The sequence below is a fragment of the Thamnophis elegans genome, chromosome 4 (genome assembly GCF_009769535.1).
Source record: "Thamnophis elegans isolate rThaEle1 chromosome 4, rThaEle1.pri, whole genome shotgun sequence".
NCBI lineage: Eukaryota > Metazoa > Chordata > Lepidosauria > Squamata > Colubridae > Thamnophis > Thamnophis elegans.
The window spans coordinates 45,801,537-45,823,853 of NC_045544.1; the positions used below are offsets into that span (position 1 = coordinate 45,801,537).

Sequence of the window (22,317 nt, forward strand, 5' to 3'; positions counted from 1 at the left end):
CGTTCCAAAGGGTCAGAGCTACTACTGAAAAGGCCCTCCCTCCTTGTAGTTGCCAGCCGGCACTGGCTGGCAGATGGAATTCGGAGGAGGCCCAATCTATGAGATCTAATTGGTCGCAGGGAGGTAATTGGCAGAAGGCGGTCTCTCAAGTACGCAGATCCACTACCATGAAGGGCTTTATGGGTGACTAGTAGCACCTTGAAGCGCACCCGGAGATCGACAGGTAGCCAGCGCAGCTCGCGGAGGATAGGTGTTATGTGGGTGAACCGAGGTGCACCCACGATCACTCGCGCGGCCGCGTTCTGGACTAGCTGAAGTCGCCGGATGCTCTTCAAGGGCAGCCCCATGTAGAGCACATTGCAGTATTCCAGCCTAGAGGTCACAAGGGCCCGAGTGACTGTTGTGAGAGCCTCCCGATTCAGGTAGGGTCGCAACTGGCGCACCAGGCGAACCTGGGCAAATGCCCCCCTGGTCACAGCCGTCAGGTGGTGGTCAAAGGATAGCTGTGGGTCCAGGAGGACTCCCAAGTTGCGAACCCTCTCTGAGGGGTGTAAAATTTGACCCCCCAGCCTGAGTGATGGAATATTGGTCGAATCTTTGGGAGGGAAGCACAACAGCCACTCGGTCTTTTCTGGGTTGAGTACAAGCTTGTTAGCCCTCATCCAGTCCATAACGGCCTCAAGGCCTCGGCTCATCACGTCTGCCGCTTCATTGAGTTGGCACGGGGCGGACAGATACAACTGGGTATCGTCCGCATATTGATGGTATCTTATCCCGTGCCTGCGGATGATCTCTCCCAGCGGTTTCATGTAGATGTTGAATAGTAGGGGGGATAAGACTGAACCCTGAGGCACCCCATATGTTAGGGGCCTAGGGGTCGATCTCTGCCCCCCCACTAACACCGACTGCGACCTGTCCGAGAGGTAGGAGGAGAACCACCGCAACACGGTGCCTCCCACTCCCACCTCCCGCAGTCGTCGCAGAAGGATACCATGGTCGATGGTATCGAAAGCCGCTGAGAGGTCAAGGAGAACCAGGATGGAGGGATGTCCTCCATCTCTGGCTCTCCAAAGATCATCGGTCAATGCGACCAAAGCGGTTTCTGTGCTGTAACCGGGTCTGAAGCCTGACTGGAAGGGGTCAAGATAGTTTGCTTCATCCAAGGACCGCTGGAGCTGGAAGGCCACCACCTTCTCAACAACCTTCCCAAGAAAGGGAAGGTTGGATACTGGACGATAGTTATTAAGAACAGCTGGATCCATATGTCTACATTTATGAGTATTTCCAGGCTGTTTATTTCTATTTCTTTCAGAGAGTGGGAGGGAGGGAGAGGGAGAAGGGAGACAGAGGGATGGGAGGAGGGGGAGAGAGGGAGAGATGCATCCCAATTTTTAAAACGAAAAGCAAATCAAAGAAGCAGCTAATTTTCAGAAAGGCATAAATTTTAACTCTTTTATAGGTACACATTTTGGCAAATTTTAGATACACATTTTTACACTGGGAAATAATTTTATAGGAAAGCAATGTATTTGTTTCATGACCATAATTGCTTATATTTTGCTTGCTTGTTTAAAAAATAAGATCAGTTTGACAATCTCCAAAGTGGGAGCTATATCCTGAAAGTAGGTGTACCAATCATCCTTTATTTGTTTACATTTTGTCTAGTGGGATCCTGAAGTGGGACGGCCATTGCGCACATTCAGAGGTCACGAAGGTGTAATTTATAGTACCATATGGTCTCCACATGTCCCTGGCTGCTTTGCCTCTACTTCAGGTAAATGCTGCAATTTCTATTTATTTGTAGCAGCAGCACTCCAATTACATTTGATTGTTCTAAAATTCCGTCCAGCAGATGGTGGTATAAATTTAAATAAATAGTGGAAGAAATGAAGAATGTGTAGCTATAATTAAAGAGCAGGCTCAGTTGTTATCTTTTAACTACACATATCTGGCCCCTCTACATGGATCAGCAACTGCTTTAATCAAGTGAATCAATAACAGCTTTTCATGCTGTCATTTCATCTCTGTTATTTTTTACTGCCTTGCCAACTTTCTTTCCCCTAGCTGATATAGCACTACAAAAAGTTATAAATTTCTGAATGGCTGTCTTTTATCCAATACTTTCATGTCTTTATGAACAGTGTTCAAGTCATTTCATTTCCTGAGAAATGTAGCTCAACCGTCCCTTTGGGAGCATATTATCATAAGGATTATGCCTTTGGATTTGAAGGCACAAAGGTTATTTGTGTGTGTAGCGTTGGACTGCATCTCCTGCAAGTAGAGCTGCACATGAATTGGTCATATTGTGATTTGAACCATTTACCTAGCTATTTACCATATTTTTTGTAGTGTAAGATGCACCTTTTTCCCGCAAAGAGGAGGGTGAAAATCTGGGTGCGTCTTATACACCGAATACAGCATTTTTGGTCTATGTTTTCAAAAATTGATGTGCAGAGGGGTTGGGAGGCTTGCAAAATGCTCCTGGGGGCTGGGGAGGGCACAAATGAGCAAAAACTGGCCGTTTATGCTTGTTTTTTGCCCCCCCCCCAGCTTCCAGGAGCACTCTGCAAGCTTCCCAAACCCTCTGCATGCCTCCCCCCCCTTTTTTTTTTGCAAAATAAAATAAGGCGTCCTGAGGGCTTGGGAGGCATGCAGAGTGCAAAAACTTTTTTTAAAAAAACCTCTTCAAAATCATGATGCATCTTATACTCGGGTGCATCTTATAGTCTGAAAGATACGGTAGTCATAAATAAACATTGTTTATGGTAATGTAGTAGCAGTAATACTGGATCCAGTGATAGCCATCCTGAATGCTTTTCAGCTGTTTGGATTACAGTAGCCATAAATCACAGCATGGTTAATTGCTGGGGATTTGGAAGTTGCTGTCCAGATTACTGACCTCTCGTATGCAAGTTGTGCTTTTGAGTATATGGGTTCTCATTTAGTGACTGTTCACAGTTATGATGGTGATGAAAACGTAATCTTGAGGCGAGCCCTTCCATTTATAATCTTTGCAGGTCCATAAAGCAAAGGAAACTCTAATTCACATTTTCACTTAATGGCCACTCCAGCCAAACAACTGAATTTCTGGGTCCTAATTGTGGTCATTAAATGAGGATTTCCTGTACAGTCAAATATTTCAATGGTTTTGCGTTGGTCAGTATTTCTCAGGTTAAACTACTTTAGCAGGACTTTTGTTTAGAAAAGAAAATGGTAGAAATGTTGCAATTTAAAAATGCAGTGAATATATGCAACAAATAAATTGAAACGCTGTGAAAGGTCTGTTTATCCCATTGCAAAAATGGTGGAGGCTGGGTTCAAATTTAAGTAAGTGGCTCATTCTAGCTAGGCTTCAGTAACAAAGCAAAATATGAAATCATTGTTTTTATCTTGCTTTAATTTCCTATGATTAAAGTTAATTTCTAAAGTAAAAGAGAAAGAGTTGCTTTCCCCTTGCGTAGAATTAATAAAAAGAGGGAGGAATACAAAAGTCTGAGGCTGAAGTTCTGGGCCTCTGAACTGCCTTTATTTATTCCCAACTAATGAATTAATCATTGTCAGCATGTTTAATTTTAAAATAATCAACAGGATCATGTTTTGGAAAGATTTCAGTGTGTATCATGAGTGTTTTGTTTTTACGATTCAGCAGGTTGTAGAGCTGCTTTATCAGTGGAAGCTGTATAATAGCTCTCTCTCTTTGATTAGTAGCAGCATGATCATTTCTGTATTTTAAAAAGAGAGGTCGGTTGAGTGTTTCTTGCAAATGTAATGCCATTTAACACTTTGGTACTGCATCTACTTTGAACATGATTGTTTGGAACCCAGTCTCATTGCTTTGGATCTGTTTGTTTCTTTGAAGTGCAGGCAATTTGCATATTGTTCTACTTCACTATGCACTATGTAGTTGGCTCCCTGGCTTCTGATGAAAGCCACATCATGCCCATAATTGTTATGTGCAGTGTTAAAAAACATTCTGTTTAACTGACCTTGTCCCCCTGTATTAGTCCCAAAAGACAATCATTAGGAATTTGGAACAACTCTGGCACTTTATAGATAGTGCAACTCTGTGCTCTTAAAGAGATTGTTCCTATTTGTTCTTAATAATTATTCATATTTGCTCTTAATAATATACAGATTATTATTTTTTTATTTTGAGAGGAAGGTTGTATGGCAAAAATCTCAGAGATTACAACTTTGGCAGAACACTTACGGCCTCAAACATCTTGTTCTCTTTAGGATAGCTAGCTGCTGCTTTTATCCTAAGGATTTTGTATTGATTATCACATTTGTATTATTCAACAAACTCAGCAAGTTACATTATTTTACTTTTAGATAACAAGCTATTGTCTGGAAAAGTGTTACCTCCTGCTTGGTAACCTAGAGTCTTCCTATCAGTTTTAATTTTCAGCTTCCCAGCTAACCCCATGCTCTCTGAATTTTCCAGTTATCATCCATTTATGCTCTAAAAACATTTAAGTTGGCTGAGTTATCTGTTGTGTGTATGAAATGTTATGTATGATGATTAGATTTTACATATATAAAATAGAAAAGTTAATGTTTGTGTGTTTATTAGATATGTATATACACATACACTTACATGTGTATACACTTACATAATACAGACATACATGAAATACATAACATAGTATAGTAATAATGATGAGATATGATTATATATATCTATAAAAAAATCTGTTACAGAAATTAGAATAAATTGAATATCTACACCAAAATTAATAAGTAACTAGGATTGATTTACCAAATGAGACAAAAATCTGCTCAGGTATAAAGAAAAACTAAATCAATGCTTTTTTTGCCCATATTAGTTTGAACATTTTCATTTAAAACTTTGATTAGTGGAATAATCATGCTGCTGTACTATTTCTCTCTCTCGTTTGATAGCTTTTTAAAGAATAGAATATTGAACCAGGTGGATCTTCTTTTATTAATAGAAAATATTATCATAAAAATAAAATTTAGTACATTGGGAAATCTCATAAGATTTAAAGACTTTTGCTGTTTTGTAATCTTGGTATTCCAAGGTTTATTACTTATTGCAATAGCCATAGGTTTTTTTGGAACAAGAGTGTTCAGTTTGGCTGAGCTACAAAAGGCTTTTAGGTTTTGCTGTACCTTGCGGTACAGAATTACTGACTGAATTAATAGAGCAACTCAGCTTTAACAAATTTACTTTGAGAACGTTTTACTTCAATATATATATATAGTAGCAAACATTGTATCTTTTGAATTACAGGTAGTCCTCAACATGACCACAATTGAATACAAAATTTCCAGTGCTAAGTGAGGCAGTTGCTAAGTGCGCCTCATTTTACAACCTTTTTGCCAGAGTTGTTAAGTGAATCACTGCCATAGTTAAGTGAATCGTGGTCGTTAAGCGAATCTGACTTTTCCCATTGACTTTGCTTATTGGAAGCTGGCTGGGAAGGTTGGTGATCACATGACCCAGGACAGCGCAGCCATCATAAATACATGCCAGTGGCCAAGCACCTCAGCTTTGATCACGTGACCATGGGGATGCAGCAACAGTCGTAAATGTGAAATCCGGTCAGTGCCGTTGTAACTTCGAACAGCTGCTAAACAAATGATTGTAAGTCAAAAACTATCCGTAATGTTGAGCTTACTAGGGCTAAAATAGAGAAATCTCCTCATGCCTAAAACAGGGCCAGAACACACAGTCTCCTGTTTTCTAAACTGGTGCCTTTAACCACTACAGTCAGCTAGCTGTCATATAGTAGTAAACTCTGGCTCTAATGTTGCTCAGAAAGAAAATTCCCCCAAAGATTTGTAGATGTGCGGTAACGAGCATTTTCAACAGTGAATAATTATTTACCTGGTGTTGTCTATCAGCTCAGTTAATTTCTAGAATAAATAAATTGGACTAGAAGGGAATATAAAATATATTATTTCCATAGTGCTGATTAGTGGGTATTGGAAAAGCACACTATGCTTTCTTTTGTCTTTGCATTATTATTATTTTTTAAAAGAAATGAGCGTTCTAGTCCAGAACTGGGATATCTGATAGGAACTGAATCTGATCACTAATGTTGACAGTGGCTAGAATCCAGGGAGCTACTTAAGGCATGACTAAGGGCTTGGGAATGCCAAGACAAAGCTTTGTTTTTAAGTAAACGTGTTATATGTAATAAATCTGTAAAAGAACTAAAACTAAAAAAAACCCTGCATCACTTTTAGGAGGGTTGTACCACATGGCATAGCTTCCTCATAAAGCCCTATGGTTCTTGAGATTCCAACCCACTCTTATATATTCTTCGCTTTAAGATAAGCTTGGACACCGAATGCCAAAAATGTTGCACGGGAACATTGGGCGCAAGTGTATGTGCTCGTCAGGGCTGCGCTCTGATAAAGCCGAACTTCTGGGTTCTAGCATGCATGCGCACCTAACGATCAGCTGGCCAGTGCAGAAAGCACATCAATTTTAACAGCATCTGTACAAGCATAGTCTGAAATATAACACTACAAACATATTGTCTTTACTGTTTGTTGCAAGGAGGCAAATTGCTGAAAGGCAAAGGCAGATATTTTTCCCTTGTTTTCCCAAAATCTAGGTGCGTCTTATACTTCGGAGTGTCTTATACTCTGAAAAATATGGTAATCACATCTAACAGTAACTCTCTATGCAACCAACCTGCCGCCTTTGCTGCATTTCCAGACACCCATTGGTAAAGCCATGTTTTCAGGGTTTTATGAAAGCCAGCAGGAGCAGAGGCACTCTAATATCTAGGGGATGATGTTCTAAAGGGCAGGTGCCATGGCAGAAAGTTTCTTCTCTTAGGTCCCATCATAGGACATTTCTTAGTTGATGGGACCCAAGAGCATGTCTCTCCTGCTCATGATAAAACAGGTAATGTAAGTGGGTCTCTTAAGCAGAGGTGGGCTTCAAAAATTTTAGCAAGGGGTTCTCTGCCCAGTTGCTGGCTGGCCATGGGTGTGGCCATGGTGGCCATGGCCTAGTTGGCCTTCTGCACCACAGCGGAGGCAGGTGTTTTTGCCCTCCCTAGACTTCGTAGGCTTTCCTTGAGCCTCTGGGAGAGGAAAAACAGCCTTCCCATTTCCGGAGGCCCGTTTCCGGCCTTCCCAAACTTCCGGTGGGCTCATTTTTCACCCTCCCCAAGCCTCTGTATATGCCACGCACTTACCTGCACCCAAAATAGGCTGCTTGGGGACTCCTGGGAGGGGAGGGGTGGGCAGGGCCAGTTAAGACCCCTGCTCTTAAGTAACCCAGTGCTATACCATTTGGGTCCCATTTATTTCATTCAAATGCTGTATAACACATTGTTCTCAAAAAGAACATAAGCAGAAATTTTTTTAAAAAATGAATTATAATAAATGAAATGGGCATCATACCTAGTTTATGCCTAGTTTAGTGAAGGGAAAAAAAATCACGATAAATCGATACAGTCAGATTGTTGGGGGCAATATGCTGACTCTGTAAACAGCTTAGAGAGGGCTAAGTGGTATTGCTATTGCTATTTGAACCAATAGATGTTTGTAAAAGTTTTCCTTTTGTTTTCTGTCTGTCTGTCTGTCTGTCTGTCTGTCTGTCTGTCTCTCCACACTCACATATATACCTACAAGTGAGAAGGTGGTACTAGCCCTTTAAGGTAGGCCAAGTCAGGAAACAAACACCACAAGAAATACTAGAATTTGACTTTATTGAGAAACTATAACTGAATCTTGAAAGCCTGACAGGATTTTTCCCTCTTCTCAAGAGAATCAATCTTGAGTCTCTTTCTCACGTTTTCTTGTTTACTTCGGCTAAGCCCAAATTTTATTAGCAATTACCACAGTGTTTCTCTAGAGACGTCTCTGTGCTTCTTTAGAGGAAAGTAAGTTGGTGTAAATAAAATACATGTGAATAAATAGCAAACTCTAAAATGATATTGACAGCTTTAGGTAGTTTGTGAGAGGCTTTCAGTTTCCTGCAGCATGCGCTTAATCAAATTGTCAGCAAATGTGTGTAAAATCTAAAAGAAAGATTAAAAGTTAAAATTTAAAGGGAAATGAATAAAAAGTGATTGAGTATTTAAGAACTTGCAGTTGTGCAAATTATAGCCGTAAGCATGGATGTGAAGGGGAAAAAGATTACAGGAGAGAAAAATAATGGGCCTGCCTGAATGGCATTTCAATTAAGGTGTATTCAGCATTAAATATGTTGGAAAAGAGGAAAGCACTTTGCAGAGCTGTTAATACTGCATTCAATCATCTGTATTTCTATGGGTGCTTTCTCACTTGCTTCAGTTCTCGTTCGGAATCAGAAATCTTGATAAAAAACTGGAGTTGTTAAATCTGTATAGACCATTCTATTATAATATCAGTACCAGTTTTTAAGCTAATAATAGCTAGGGATCAGCTCAGAACGATGACTTTGCCTGATCATTGTCCCTCTGATAACAAAAGGCTGGTCATGTGGAAAATGTCATTAAAGAAATGGTATAAGCAACAAAACTGCCTGATAGCTTAAAGGGTTTAATTTGTACATAAGGATGCTTTCTATTCTCTACCTGCAGAACAAAATTGAATATCGTATAAAGAAGATTAAAATGTATCCATGATTCATTGAGAACAAGGCATAATCAACATTGTTCAGAGGATGTTTCATCAATCACTTGTAGAGCTCACCTTTGCAATTTGCATTCCCAGTTTGCTGTAAAAACATTGCTTTATAAAATAAAAACACTGTACTTAAAATATCTTCTAGTTTTCCTTATGAAGTACAATGCAATACAATACAATAGCAGAGTTGGAAGGGACCTTGGAGGTCTTCTAGTCCAACCCCCTGCGTAGGCAGGAAACCCTATACCATTTCAGACAAATGGCTATCCAACATCTTCATAAAGACTTACAGTGTTGGGGCATTCACAACTTCTGGAGGCAAGCTGTTCCACTGATTAATTGTTCTAACTGTCAGGAAATTTCTCCTCAGTTCTAAGTTGCTTCTCTCCTTGATTAGTTTCCACCCATTGCTTCTTGTTCTACCCTCAAATGCCTTGGAGAATAGTTTGACTCCCTCTTCTTTGTGGCAACCCCTGGGATATTGGAACACTGCTATCATGTCTCCCCTATCCTTCTTTCTATTAAACTAGGCATACCCAGTTCCTGCAATCGTTCTTCATATGTTTTAGTCTCCAGTCCCCTAATCATCTTTGTTGCTCTTCTCTGCATTCTTTCTAGAGTCTCCACATCTTTTCTACATCGTGGGGACCAAAACTGAATGCAATATTCCAAGTGTGGCCTTACCAAGGCATTATAAATTGGAATTAACACTTCATCTGATCTTGATTCTATCCCTATGTTTATGTAGCCTAGAACTGTGTTGGCTTTTTTGGCAGCTGCCAAAAGTGATACACAAAGTAGATACTTACTGTGAAAAATATTCTGGCAATATCTTTATAAAGGGAAATTGAGAAGATCCACTGTTCACAAAGGCCTGTGAAAATCTGACCTAACAGTGAAATATTACCTTTGTGGTTAGAAATATACAGTAAGTGTTGCCTTCATTCATATATATATTAGAGCAGTGATGGCGAACCTTTTAGACACCGAGTGCCCAAACTTTGCGCGTATGCATGCCCAAACTGAAACGTGCACACATGTGCAAACATGCACGTGCATGGACATATGTGCACACAGGTGCAGATATGCACGGACATGTGTGAACATGTGCATGCGTGGACATGAGGGAACATGCACATGTGTGGACATGCATGCATGCACAGCAGAGACCCGAAGACCAGCTGGCCGGCAGGAGGAGGGGCATCCCAACACCGGCAGCACAGCAAGCGATAAGATGTTTTTCTTTCATGAGCCCCTGTTTCGTCGTTTGCAGGAAACAGAACCTCATGAAAGAAATGCCATAGAGATCTGACCTGGGGTGACGGCGCAGGTGCCAGCAGAGAGGGCTCTGCGTGCCACCTCTGGCACGTGTGCCATAGGTTCGCCATCACAGTATTACAGTAAACTCAGATGGGATTAATTCCAGCATATTCCCACACTAGAAAAAGAAATTGTCATATATCTTCAGAGCATTTAATCACATCACTCTTTTTAATTCAATACATGTAGTCTTCAAGTTACAACAGTTTGTTTAGTGACCATTTGAAGTTGCAATGGCACTGAAAAAAATGACTTACATGCATTTTTCACACTTATGACACATTTGGATGCTTAACAACTGATTCATATTTAGGACGGTTGCAGTATCCCGGGCTCATGTGATCCCCTTTTGTGACCTTCTGACAGGCAAAGTCAATGGAGAAGCCAGATTCACTTAACAACTGTGTTACTAATTTAACAACTGCAGTGATTGGCTTAACAAATGTGGCAAAGAAAGTCGTAAAATGGGGCACAACTCACTTAACAAATTTCTCACTTAGCAATATAAATTCAGGGGTCAACTGTGGTCCTAAATCGATGACTACCTGTATTAAAATTGGTATGATATTTTTCTAAAGATTTCCCACTACTACTATGAATACTGATCTTGGATTTGCATATGAAAGTATAAAAGAAGAAGTTGCAAGCTATTTAGCTCTTGAGTAAATTAAATTCTTTTTCCATGTTCAGTACTTAACATTTTATGTTTAAGAGTTTGACAGCAGTGTTAATGACCACAGTGCAATGTAGGAAAGTAATTAACAGTTGAGGTATCTGGAACTGCAGATAATGTAAGATATTGTCTGTCTCAGAAGCAAACTAAAGACATCAAATTGTTAGGGGGGAAAAGTCTCTTACACTTCTTCTAGTATGGTTCTTATGTACTGCTTCTGTTTTAATTGGGAAAAAATGAAGTATGGTGTTATTTTAGGACAAGTATAGCTTCTTTTGAAAATACGTACTAGATGATAAGAGTGTTGATTTTTCATCATTGGCAATTAAATATGAGTAGAAAATGATCTTTTATTTTTATATAAATTGACTATTAAATCCAAGAAAGATTAGACATTTTAAATATACTAATGGGCCAAGACTTGCAGTGTTGACAAAAAAAATTGCTTAGGTTGGAACATATTGACTTTGCCAGCTTATTAGGAAAGTTAACATTATGTCGGTATTGCAGTTATGATAGCCAGATGCACTGACATGTTGATTTAAAACTGAAGGTCAAATTTCCATTTATGACAATATATGTGATAGCATCCCCAGATATTAGAAATGATTGAAAACTGACACAAATAATTGGGTAACCGCAGTAGCAAATTTAATTTGGGAAACTTTTGCTTGGCTTTATGATTACAATTAAGTATGGATGGATTTCAGACCTGTGGAGTCTGTTTCTTTTTTGTAGGATCATGAGGTTAAGTAATCTGCGACAGAGATTCAAGATGTGCATACATACTAAGAATTAGGAGATAGTTGTTACTCTATGTCTAGTATTAGACCAAAGCTCAGTAATATTTTTTTAATTGTTAAAAAAGTTCCTCCTAGTGAAAAGTTTTTTTATTTTTTATTGGTTTATTTTTGCATAATTAGAAACTTGAATATTGGATTCTGGCTTAATCTATTAAAGATCGAAGTTCTGCAAAGATTTAAATATTTTAAATATTATTTAATTCTCGATCTAACTCTCAAACTATTGCAAAATAGTAGAAGTTATAAAAGGTTCTGCTAGTGGATACACATCTTCCATTACTGATTTCATCAATGCATAATACACTTGAACTGTATTAAGATTAAATTATAATTGTTATGCTAAATGAACAAATAAATGCCTATTTGATGCACTATAGACTTGTGCAACTAGTCCTTGACTTACAACAGTTTGTATAGTCACCGCTTGAAGCTACCATGGTGCTGAAAAAAGTCACTTATGACCATTTTTCACACTTGCAACCGTTGCAGTATCCTGGGGTCATGAGATCCTCTTTTGCAACCTTCTGATGAGCAAAGTCAATAGGAAAGCCAGATTCACTTAACAACTCTCACTAACTTCACAGTTGAAGTGATTCATTTAACAACCATGGCAAGAAAAGTCATAAAGTGGAGCAAAACTCACTTAACAAATGTCTTGCTTAGTAACAGAAATAGAAATAATGGGCTCAATTTTGGTCATAAGTCAAGGATTACCTGTATCATTAGATTTCTCAATGCAGTCCCAGTTTCTCATATGGACCCTTGTGAAAATTATTTGCCTACCCCTAGCTACTTACTCCAACTATTTCCAAGCATAATTTTTTATGGCAGATGTTAGCAGCTGTTTTGGTAGCTAGCTGATATGCTAGAGCTGATTTGATGGGGCATTCTCTCTCTCTTTCCCTCAAATTGGGACAATAAAAAATCAACATATAGAGAAAAGGTCAAAATCGCAAATTAAATGAACTGTTGCCCAGAAATTTCATAGAACAAGAAACCCTTAAGTTAACAACCAGCGGTTACAGTAATTTATAACCACACTACTATATCTAGCATTTTCCTTTTGTTTGTTTGTTTTAGCTGCCAATGCAAACAATGCCATATCAATATCATTCATATGAAAACAATGCCATTAGAATTTTCTAGGCTTCCTGATAAGACTATCTTTTTGTGATTTTTATACTGTGGCCAGATCAATATATAATAATAAATGAAATCTTCTACTTGGTTTTGCCTATCAATGAAAAGCTATTGTTTTGCTCAGCATTGTTACATCTCCTGCTTGAGCAGGAGACAACCTGCAAAGTCCCTTCCAAATCTGTTAACCTGTTATATAGCATCCTGCCAGGACAGCTTTTGTAAACACTGCCGTTCTGATGCATATGACTTCCTTCAACAAGCAAAACCAGAACAAAATCTCTCCCCCCCCCCTCAAGTAGGGGTTCCTAAAATACGTTCAGGATATATGTTCCCTTAGTTGATGTTTATTACCACACTGCATTAATAATATCCTGGAAAAAGAATATTTCTTTGCCACTATTTGCAATTTGCTCTCTTTTCCTTCATCCAGGTCTCCAAAAACACATTTTTCAAACACTCTTCTACCAAAGTATTATTAATCTTGTTTTTAAATACCTCAGTATTGTAGTAGTAATTGCTTGAGTTTTCATTTGCTTGTTATTAGGTTCCGTACAGAATGATAAAATACAATGTCAATAAATTTGTATCATAGTACACTGCAGTTTGCTATCATGGCTTAAAATTGCAGCTTCAGTAAAACCATCGTTGGATATCAAAATTAATGAAGAGTTGATCATTAAACCAACTTTAAATTCCCATTAAAATAAGTACTTTTTATATTTTTAATAAATTATAATCTAGGCATAATACTAGTGGAATATGGTTCCATAGAATACTAGATGAAAAAGCTCTCAGCCACTAACTAATTCGGTGCAGAGAAGTAATTGTCAACTCTCAACACAGACATGAGCTACAAGCTTATTTTCCAAATAAGCTTGCTTTTCTGTGTAAGGGGGCTGGTGAGTTAAAATTAACCAATTAAACTGTTATTTTTCACAAGTATGTAGGGATGGGCACAAAGGAGAAGTAAAGATAGTTTTGAGGACATCTGGAATAACCAAACAGCAACACAGAGAACAAACTAGATCCGAAGGTAGAGCGTGGAATTGTGTCCCCCAGCCAACAGATTGCTGCATTATTCCAGATGGGAGCTGATCAGTGTACAAATCAGCTGCTTTGCCATCTCAGGTTCTATTAAGTGCTGATTAAAAATGAAACTTACAAATGTCAGTAGCTATATTGATAAAGAGCTTCAATAAAAGTCCCTCAGATTTAGATTCTTTCCTAGATTCCAAGATGTCCATAGCTGACAATTTTGAAAACAGAAGAGGGGATGGAAAGTTAGCAGAGTTATCCGCGTTCAATTTTTGATGGTGGAGATCCTTCCAGTACTGCTGTGATGTTACCAAGATACTTGGAATGAGATGCCCACAATGGAAAAATTGGAAACAGGGAAAAAGTTATCAAACTGAGCCTGATCTAGTGATCACATCTTAAAAGAACTCCTTTGAAAGCTGGCAGCATTATCCTTCCTCACAAAAAGTGTTAATAAGCTCATGGATCCAGCTGTTCACACCCCATTTATTTGACTGAAGGGAGAAGGAAGCATGGATAAAACCTGCAGGTAGCAGAGTTCAAGTATCCACTTCCTAGGATACTTCTAAATGTTCAAGAGCATCCACAGTTATGTCACAAAATGGCACCAGGCACCATGATCAACCGGCATCCAATTTAGGACAGATATGATTGAGTTCATCTGACAGGAAACCCCCAAATTCATTTTTTATGTTTGCAGGAGTTTGGTCTGCTATCCCTACCTAAAAGGCTGTGAGAAAATGTGGGGGAAAAAGCCACCGTGTAGGAATTAAAGATACAATAAATGTAGAGAATAATTGCTGATTTGCTGTGTTTATTGGTACTATTTAAGCTCTTACAAATATTCGACTATGTCCTCCATTTTGCACTACTGCTTTAAACACTTTTTCAGTCACTTTGTTTTTCACAGTGTCTTGACAAACAAGGAGCCCTGAGTCCAAACACACACTGAAATTATGAAACTTATAACCTATATCAATGAAGCAGAGATTAATATTTCTTGAGAAATCTGTTTCCTGGCCTGGCCTACCTTCAAAGTTTTACTGCCATTTTTCATGGAATATTTTCCATAGAATTGTATATTGTATATCTGATATAATTATATTTTCTAGCAAAATATGAATAGTATGATCCATAATCACAATCAAATCTCTTTAAAATTTCAACAAAACAAAGAAAAATATCAGTTTCCTCACATGGTTAATAGCACTTCTTCCTCTTTAAGATGTATGCATTAAACTTCTTCCTTTAGGATTCAGTGCTTTTTCATTCGTGAAGTGACCAGTTTAATGAACTAAACAGTCTTTGTAAATAAATGTGTTAATTATCTCTCCATCTTTTCTAAACAAGTTATAAGTGGGAAACATTTATTAGTGTGTCTGTTTCAGGTGACCAAACTCTACGGATTTGGGATGCAAAATCACCAGGACTCCCAGTGATAATTCCTGCTCACCAAGCTGAGATTTTAAGTTGTGATTGGTGCAAATATGATCAGGTACAGTAAATGGAAATAGTGCATTTTTAAACAGTGGAGAAGCTGCTTTTATTATTTTAGGATTTAGGATTGTTATTAGATTGCTTCAGATTATGATTATTCTTCATTTGCTATTGGTTTTAATAATACCTACTTTATATTGTTGAGATCTTCCCTTAATTTATTCCCAGTGTAGTAACCTTGAAATAAGCTGAGCTATCAGATAGTAGCTGAACCAAAGTTACCCTGAGATCCCCATTTTTAATGGAAAGAACTGTTAATTTAGCTTTAGATCTCTGGCATTTCAAAGTTTTTCTCATATTGAAATTTCTGTTAGCCACTGTTGTTTAGGTTTACAACTTGAGAGCTGTTGGTATTCTTAGAATAAAACTCTTTTTGTGCATTTTTTTTTATCAGAACTTGCTTGTAACAGGTGCTGTTGATTGCAGTTTGAAAGGTTGGGACCTAAGAAATACCCGGAAACCTATGTTCAGTCTGCTTGGGCATACATATGCAATAAGAAGAGTGAAAGTAAGTTTTAGTATTTTTCTGATTATTACATTTCTAAGTGGCTATGAAAACAGGCATTCCAAAAAACCAGCAGAGCGTTTGATGAGTTCCATGTTTGTGTTCCTCATTCAGCAGGCCCCGTCTCCTCCTTCTGTTGTGTGGGTTTTACATTATAAAATATTTATAGACCATTCTTTTACCAGATTGAATTCTAAGGCTGGATACAAAATGATAATGTCAATAAAGAAGATAAATACAACATAATAATATTAGCAGTAATAAACGTTAAAATCAGGAAAAAGCTGAGCAGCAGGGTAGATTTTAAGAAATATTTACAACAATTGGTAGTATACTAAGATGATGATGGCAATAAAATAGTCAAGAACAAGTCATTGTTCATCTATTAAACTTTTGTTTAATAGACAATGATTTTTTTTGTTTTATTTATTGCCTTTGAATCAAGGTTAACTCCTGGACAAGTTTTCTTGGCAAGGGTTTTTGGAAGTGCTTTCCTATTGTCTAGGCCTGAGAGAATGTTGCACAAGGTCATTTAGCTGGCTTCAAGCCTAAGGGAGAACTGATAGGTTCCTGGTTTCTAGCCTTAACCACTATACCAAACTTGCTCCTATTGACAATGGGAATAGTTGTGCCATAATATAACTTAATGTCAGTAAACCACTTGAGGAAGTACAGGTAGTCCTTGACTTATGACCACAGTTGAGCCCAAAGTTAAGTTGTTAAGTGAGTTTTGCCCTTTCTTTCCACAATTCTTAAGTGAATCAATTAAATAACAGAGTTAAGTTAATAACACTGTTATTAAGTCTGGCTTCCCCAATCACTTTGCTTGTCAGAAGTTTGCAAAAGGCAATCACATGACTTCAGGACACTGCAACCATCATAAATACATGCCAGTTGCCAAGCATCTGAATTTTGATCATGTGACCATGGGGATGCTGTGGTAGTCATAAGTATGAAAAAAGTCATAATCACTTTTTTCAGTGGCATTGTCACTTTGAACTGTTACTAAATAAATGGTTGTAAGACGAGGATGAAGTGCTGGCTTGAAAATTGCTCACCAACAATCCTTCACCAGACTAAAGCTATATGTCAGGTTGTCCATTGTAGACTTTACATCCAGAGTACCTGAGCTACAATAAATTGTAAAGTGTGAAAATATTGTACATCCCACCCCTCTCCTAATCCAGGCTATGAATTGGTAAATGAAGGCTGTGCAAACTATCTTGATTTTAAACCATATTGAACGTGAAATGTTTTATTTCAACAGCTGTTTCAAAGGCAAAACAGACTTGCAGACATTCAGAAAGTATTCAGAATTTGAAACGTGGAACTTATTTCAGATTTCTGTTAGACATCCTTGCTGTTTCAGCATTGAAGGGGGAAAAATAAGAGATGTTTAGTGCTATAAATCTTTCTGAAGAAAATTGCTCTTTTTTTATGAATGTGCTTGAAAAAGATTGGTTTAAAGTGAATGTTGCTGGAATCAGCTATGAGGGTAGTAGAGTTTGGCTCTTGGTCTCCATCTTTGTTGCAATTTTTGTTCAACTTTCCAGTTCATGTCAAGTTCATATGATTAATAATCTACTCTTTGTAATGAGTGAAATTATAAGAACTTTTGTTGTCAGTTTTCATCCTTGAATCCAAATCTTTAAGTTAAATTGAATCCAGATTAATGGTAATTAAAAAGAATTCCTGCCTTGGTGTTAACAATAGAAGACATAATCTCTCATAAGCATTTTGTGAAATGGTAATAGATGTGTATGTGTGTGTGTATATGTTGTAATACGGTTTAAAAGTGTTTTAAGTGTTTCAATAGTTTGGATTTTAAATGGCATTTTTTGTGATTTGAGAATTTATGGTCAGTCTGCATCTTAGAGACACGTACCATAACCTCCTGAGGTGATCGATCTGTAAGATATTTTATATTAAGTTGAATTTTTAATTTATGGCAAGAATTATGGATGCTACGCCAAAGCAACTGATTTTTATACAAAATAATATTTTCATTTGGTTTCCTAATACTGTCATTTTACAGAAGAATTTTTCTTTCTAAACAATTTTCTCTCCCTCTCCTCCACTTATTTTATGTTTCTCTTATTTCTTTTGCAGTTTTCACCATTTCATCCCACTATATTGGTTTCTTGTTCCTACGATTTCACTGTGAGGTACAGTAATTATTTTTCATTAAATTCACATAATTTGTTGTCCATTTTTTTATGAAGCATACACTAATTTTTGCTAATAGTTTATGGAAACAGAATTTCCAGGGGAAGGTGCTACATTCTGCATCTGTGGCCTTGGAAAATTTTTGTGAGAAACAGTTTGATTCTCTCTGCTAAATAGAGATAAGAAAAAGATGGTTTCTTCTTTATTTGTATGCAAAACAAAATAGTCCTAGTGCTCTAAAAAACAGATAGACTTTTCTTCGAATTCTAGTACTGTCAATGTGATTGAGAAAAGATTATTGCTTTTCATCTTTTAGCTCAATATTTTTTTCTCTGTAACAAAGATTTGGTAATTTTCATTTTCAATATCTGCATATGTGCAATATTCTTGAATCTCTATCTTCTAAGACCACATGTCATATGCAGATGATAGAACTTTAAAAGGAATGTAGAAATATAAATATTGGTTGAAGTCAGTAAGCATACAGAGAATATGCAGTGGGTGGTCTGAATATTACTAATGGACAGTGTTTCCAGACAGAGGCTTATAACTATTAGATTTGTTAAGTCAGTCTTTTTCTGTGATGGTACTTACAATTCACACAAAAACTACCTGGATTTTTGAATAAAGGCTATAGTGTAGTCTATAAGCAAGAATTTATGTTTGCAGAGGCATTCTCAATTAGGTAGACTGATACCTGTGGATGCCAAAGTCACTGCAGAAACTTTTTCTTGCCTAGCCTCTTCTATCTTTGACCAATTAAGAAATCTTTTTAATTAAAAAAAAAGGAAGTTGGACGGTGTATAAAGCAAAATATCAAGTCCAAGCATTATCTTTATTTACAAGAAAGATAAGCAACAAATGCATCCTTAGAAAATAAAAATGGTAGGTGTCATAGCTTGATGTTTTGCTTGCAAATAGAGAACAGCCAATAAAAGAGGATACCCTTATTCACCAGAGCCGTAATTTTAGGAACAATTTTGCTTTTCCAACAGCAACTATATAATGCAGTGCTACCATATGCTCTCAAGATTCTATATTGGTCTCATCACTATCATTCCTTTCCCCATAATTGTATTCTAAACCTAAACTCAGCCTATTTTAACCTGGCACTCAAATTATATCCCCAGGCAACATGATCATTGATCATGGTTACTAGAGGTAATATAATTATAATATAATTCAATCCATCTGAAGATCACACAGTTAGGTGGACACATGTTTGCTGCTTAAATTGCCTCTAAATGAAGCCTAGGAAGAGAATTGTGTTTATTATGCTATAAGTATAATGTTAATATTGTTGAATATTAATATACTTGAAATATTGCTAAATAAAATGTGCATATTTTTCCATTTAAATAATAATGAGTGAGAGGATAGTATTGGCCATCTGCCATGACAAATGCTCTTTATAACTTTTATAACTCTTTTTCTAATCAGTATCTTGGAGTCACTAAGATTATTTTTCACAAATGGAATGTTTTTTATAATAACATTGTGCCATTTGTTATTGTTACATTGTTTTATGAACCTTGATCTGTTTCTTCTGGTTTTTGGAATTTAAGCTTTGTAAAATCATTAGGAAAATCAACTAATTAGGTATTTCTGTAGGCTTTAAAAAAATAAAACAGACCCGAGCTTTTTTCTGGATAGAATACTATTATTGATAAGCTGTAGCAATTCAGCAAAATCAGTTTATAACATAGACACATCCATCCATCCTTCCATGCATATATATTAGTTCCTCCTCTGCATTTCAATATGCTTCTATTAGTTTGTTCATTTTTGTTAAAACATTATTTAAGTAGAAATACTTCTATTTATTTTTTAAAAACTACTTCTTATAAAGTTCCATTTTACTCTGCTTTGATCAGGCCCCATATCAAGTATTGTGTCTGGTTCTAAACATCATATTTCATGGGTTCTGGAAAGTTTAGGAGATGAAGGGGAGATATAATACTTGAAAGGATGTCACATGAAAGATCTGTTCTCTGTCATTTGGAGTTCAGGACAATGAATAGATTAAGTTTCAGGAAGGCAGAGCGCAACTGAACATTTTGTAATATTAAGAGTAGTTTGACGATAGAGCCAGTTTCCCAGTGATATGGTGGTCTCCCTTTTATTGGATAAGTTCCAACAACAGCCAGACGGCCATCTGTTAGGGATGCTTTTTTATTCCTGCATTGAGCAAGGGGATGAGTCACTGCCTAAATGATCCCTTCTTATTTTATTATTTATGTTTATACCTATTTAAAATATCTATTGTTCAAAAGGAGATAGTGGTAATGGTGGATAACTTACTTACATATGTTTTGAAATCCAGAAAATGCTCTTGGAGTGCATGTTCATCGTTAGGGTTAAGAAAGTAGAGAATTCTTTTGAGAAATATTTATTTGTTCTAAATAATCATAAAGCACCCTCTAATTTACTATGCAGGGCAGACCATTCTGCCAAGATGTATACTTAGAAGATATGTAACAACCTTCAAAAATTTTGTAAACCTATTTCCTAACTTTCCCATCTAAATGCTGTATAATCCGGTTGAAATTTGTTCTAAAGGTGACTTGGTTAGTGCTTTGATGTCTGGATAGGCCTTAGTTTAGTTCTCTATTTATAATCTGAACCAAACATTACATTAACATGCTACAGTAAAAGGTATATTGAAGATTACTTACATCAATGGGGAATTTCTAGTTGTCCTGCATGGCTGTTACATAATTTTTTTTTCATGTAACTTGTTCTTCTGAATTATTTTGAAAAATGTGCATCCTATTAAGTTTCTGTTTTGATGTGCCTAAATGTTTTAAATGTTTACTTTGCCTTTTCAGTTTGGTATCCCAGGGACAGTTTAGAATAAATTAAAACCATAAAAATGAACTAATAAAGCAATATATAAGAATTTCAATAAATAATTTTGACAACTTATCAAATTAAAGTCATGATCAACATAACTAACCAAATAGCTTATATAACCTTAAAAGGTTTTACAACAAGAAGGCTCCAATTTATGCTTTTAAAGACTTTGCTTGAAAAAGTAGTGCATCGTGAGATTAAAAAATACTATGGAATGAACTGCCTCAGAGAATATCTATTTTGATAGTTACAGTTAGAGTTATAGCTTACTGGAAGTTCTTGGTAGATATCCAGAAATCACCCAGTCAAGAGGTTCAGACATGGCCTGGTCCAATTTATAGTTCAGATTTCAAACAAAATTTTAACCAAAAAAATAGACTTCATTGGGAAAAAAACCCTCAAACAGATGGCCATTCTTTTTCTTAGCATACCAGGATGAAGTACATGGAGTCCTATGAGATCGTGCAATTCAAAACATTCTACAAAAACTTTTGTAGAAAATTGGGCTACTTTAATATTTTTTTTAAAAAATGTACTTGAAAACAATGAAATTTATAGCAACGGAAACCTCACAGAAATTTTAAGACTACTGTGTTGCCTTTGTTAATGTAACTTTATTTATGGATTGGTCTTCTATTGGTAATGCTTGTATTAAAAAGAAAGAAAGCAAAATGTGTGCTAAATAGGAGTTCTGAATTATTAGTCCTCCAAGCATGTACTATATTAATATGTACTTAAGCTCTTGTTATTTAAATAAATAAGTAAATAAACACATTTCAGCTTTTTTAGAGTTTATCAAGTGGATGACAGCATTCTACAGATGTATTTGTAGAAAGACCTCAATTTGATACTGTGATTTAATGAAACAGCAATTTGAACTCCTGGAACACTTAGCTTTTCTCATTCATCCGTTAAGTGCATCAACAGAGAGATTTTGGTTAAGAGGGAAAACACTGCCAGCAACCTTTCTCTCTCCCCGCCAATTCTGTGTGCCAAGTATCTCTGTATACAGTTAGTTATGCAGATTTTCTCTTCCAGTGTGCTGATCAAGCAGTATACTTTGTATGAATTGCTTCATTTTATTTTTATTTCATTTTATTTATTTCTCACATAATCTGGGAGCACATATAAGCAAGCAGTGAGGCAGGCTATCCCTGTCCATAATTGTTGTGAAAAGGGTTGTAGAGTATGAGTCTGAATCATTGCAGAGTTTGATCTAATCCTTTCAACCTGGAAGTACTTTGGTAGGAGCTTCTGACACCAATGGAGTAGTAATCTAGTGGTTAAGATTATAAATCAGGAGACTGTGAGATCTAGTTGCACCTTAGACATGAAAAAATGGCTGGGTGACTTTGGGCCTGTCACACTCTCTCAGCCTCACAGGGTTGTTAGTGTGGAGAAAATAGGAGAAGAAAGGAATATTATACATACATACATACATACATATATACATACATACATACATACATATATACATACGCCACCTTGAGTTATTTGTAAAAATAATAAAAGCAAGATTAAAAACAATATGTGTGTTGTTGCATACAGAGGAATTCCCATTGGGTTATGTTGGGTTTATTCTCTGTCAATAAATATATAAACACTACTTCATTAGTAATGTATTGTTATATTACTAAATAAATATAAAACACTATTAATAATGACTTTATTTAATGTGATTTACTGAATTTAAACTGTATATAGATGTCTTTTTTTCTAGTGTTGGAAAA

General features: G+C 36.7%; 1 protein-coding gene across 1 annotated transcript in view; it reads left to right on the top strand.

Annotated features, from left to right (window-relative positions):
- PEX7 (peroxisomal biogenesis factor 7) overlaps positions 1–22,317 on the top strand; it is a 69,908-nt gene that overhangs the window by 19,744 nt on the left and 27,847 nt on the right. Inside the window, 4 exon segments of the mRNA XM_032217015.1 lie at positions 1,666–1,774; positions 14,955–15,061; positions 15,458–15,571; positions 17,678–17,733. Of these exon segments, the coding sequence (XP_032072906.1) occupies positions 1,666–1,774; positions 14,955–15,061; positions 15,458–15,571; positions 17,678–17,733 (386 nt within the window).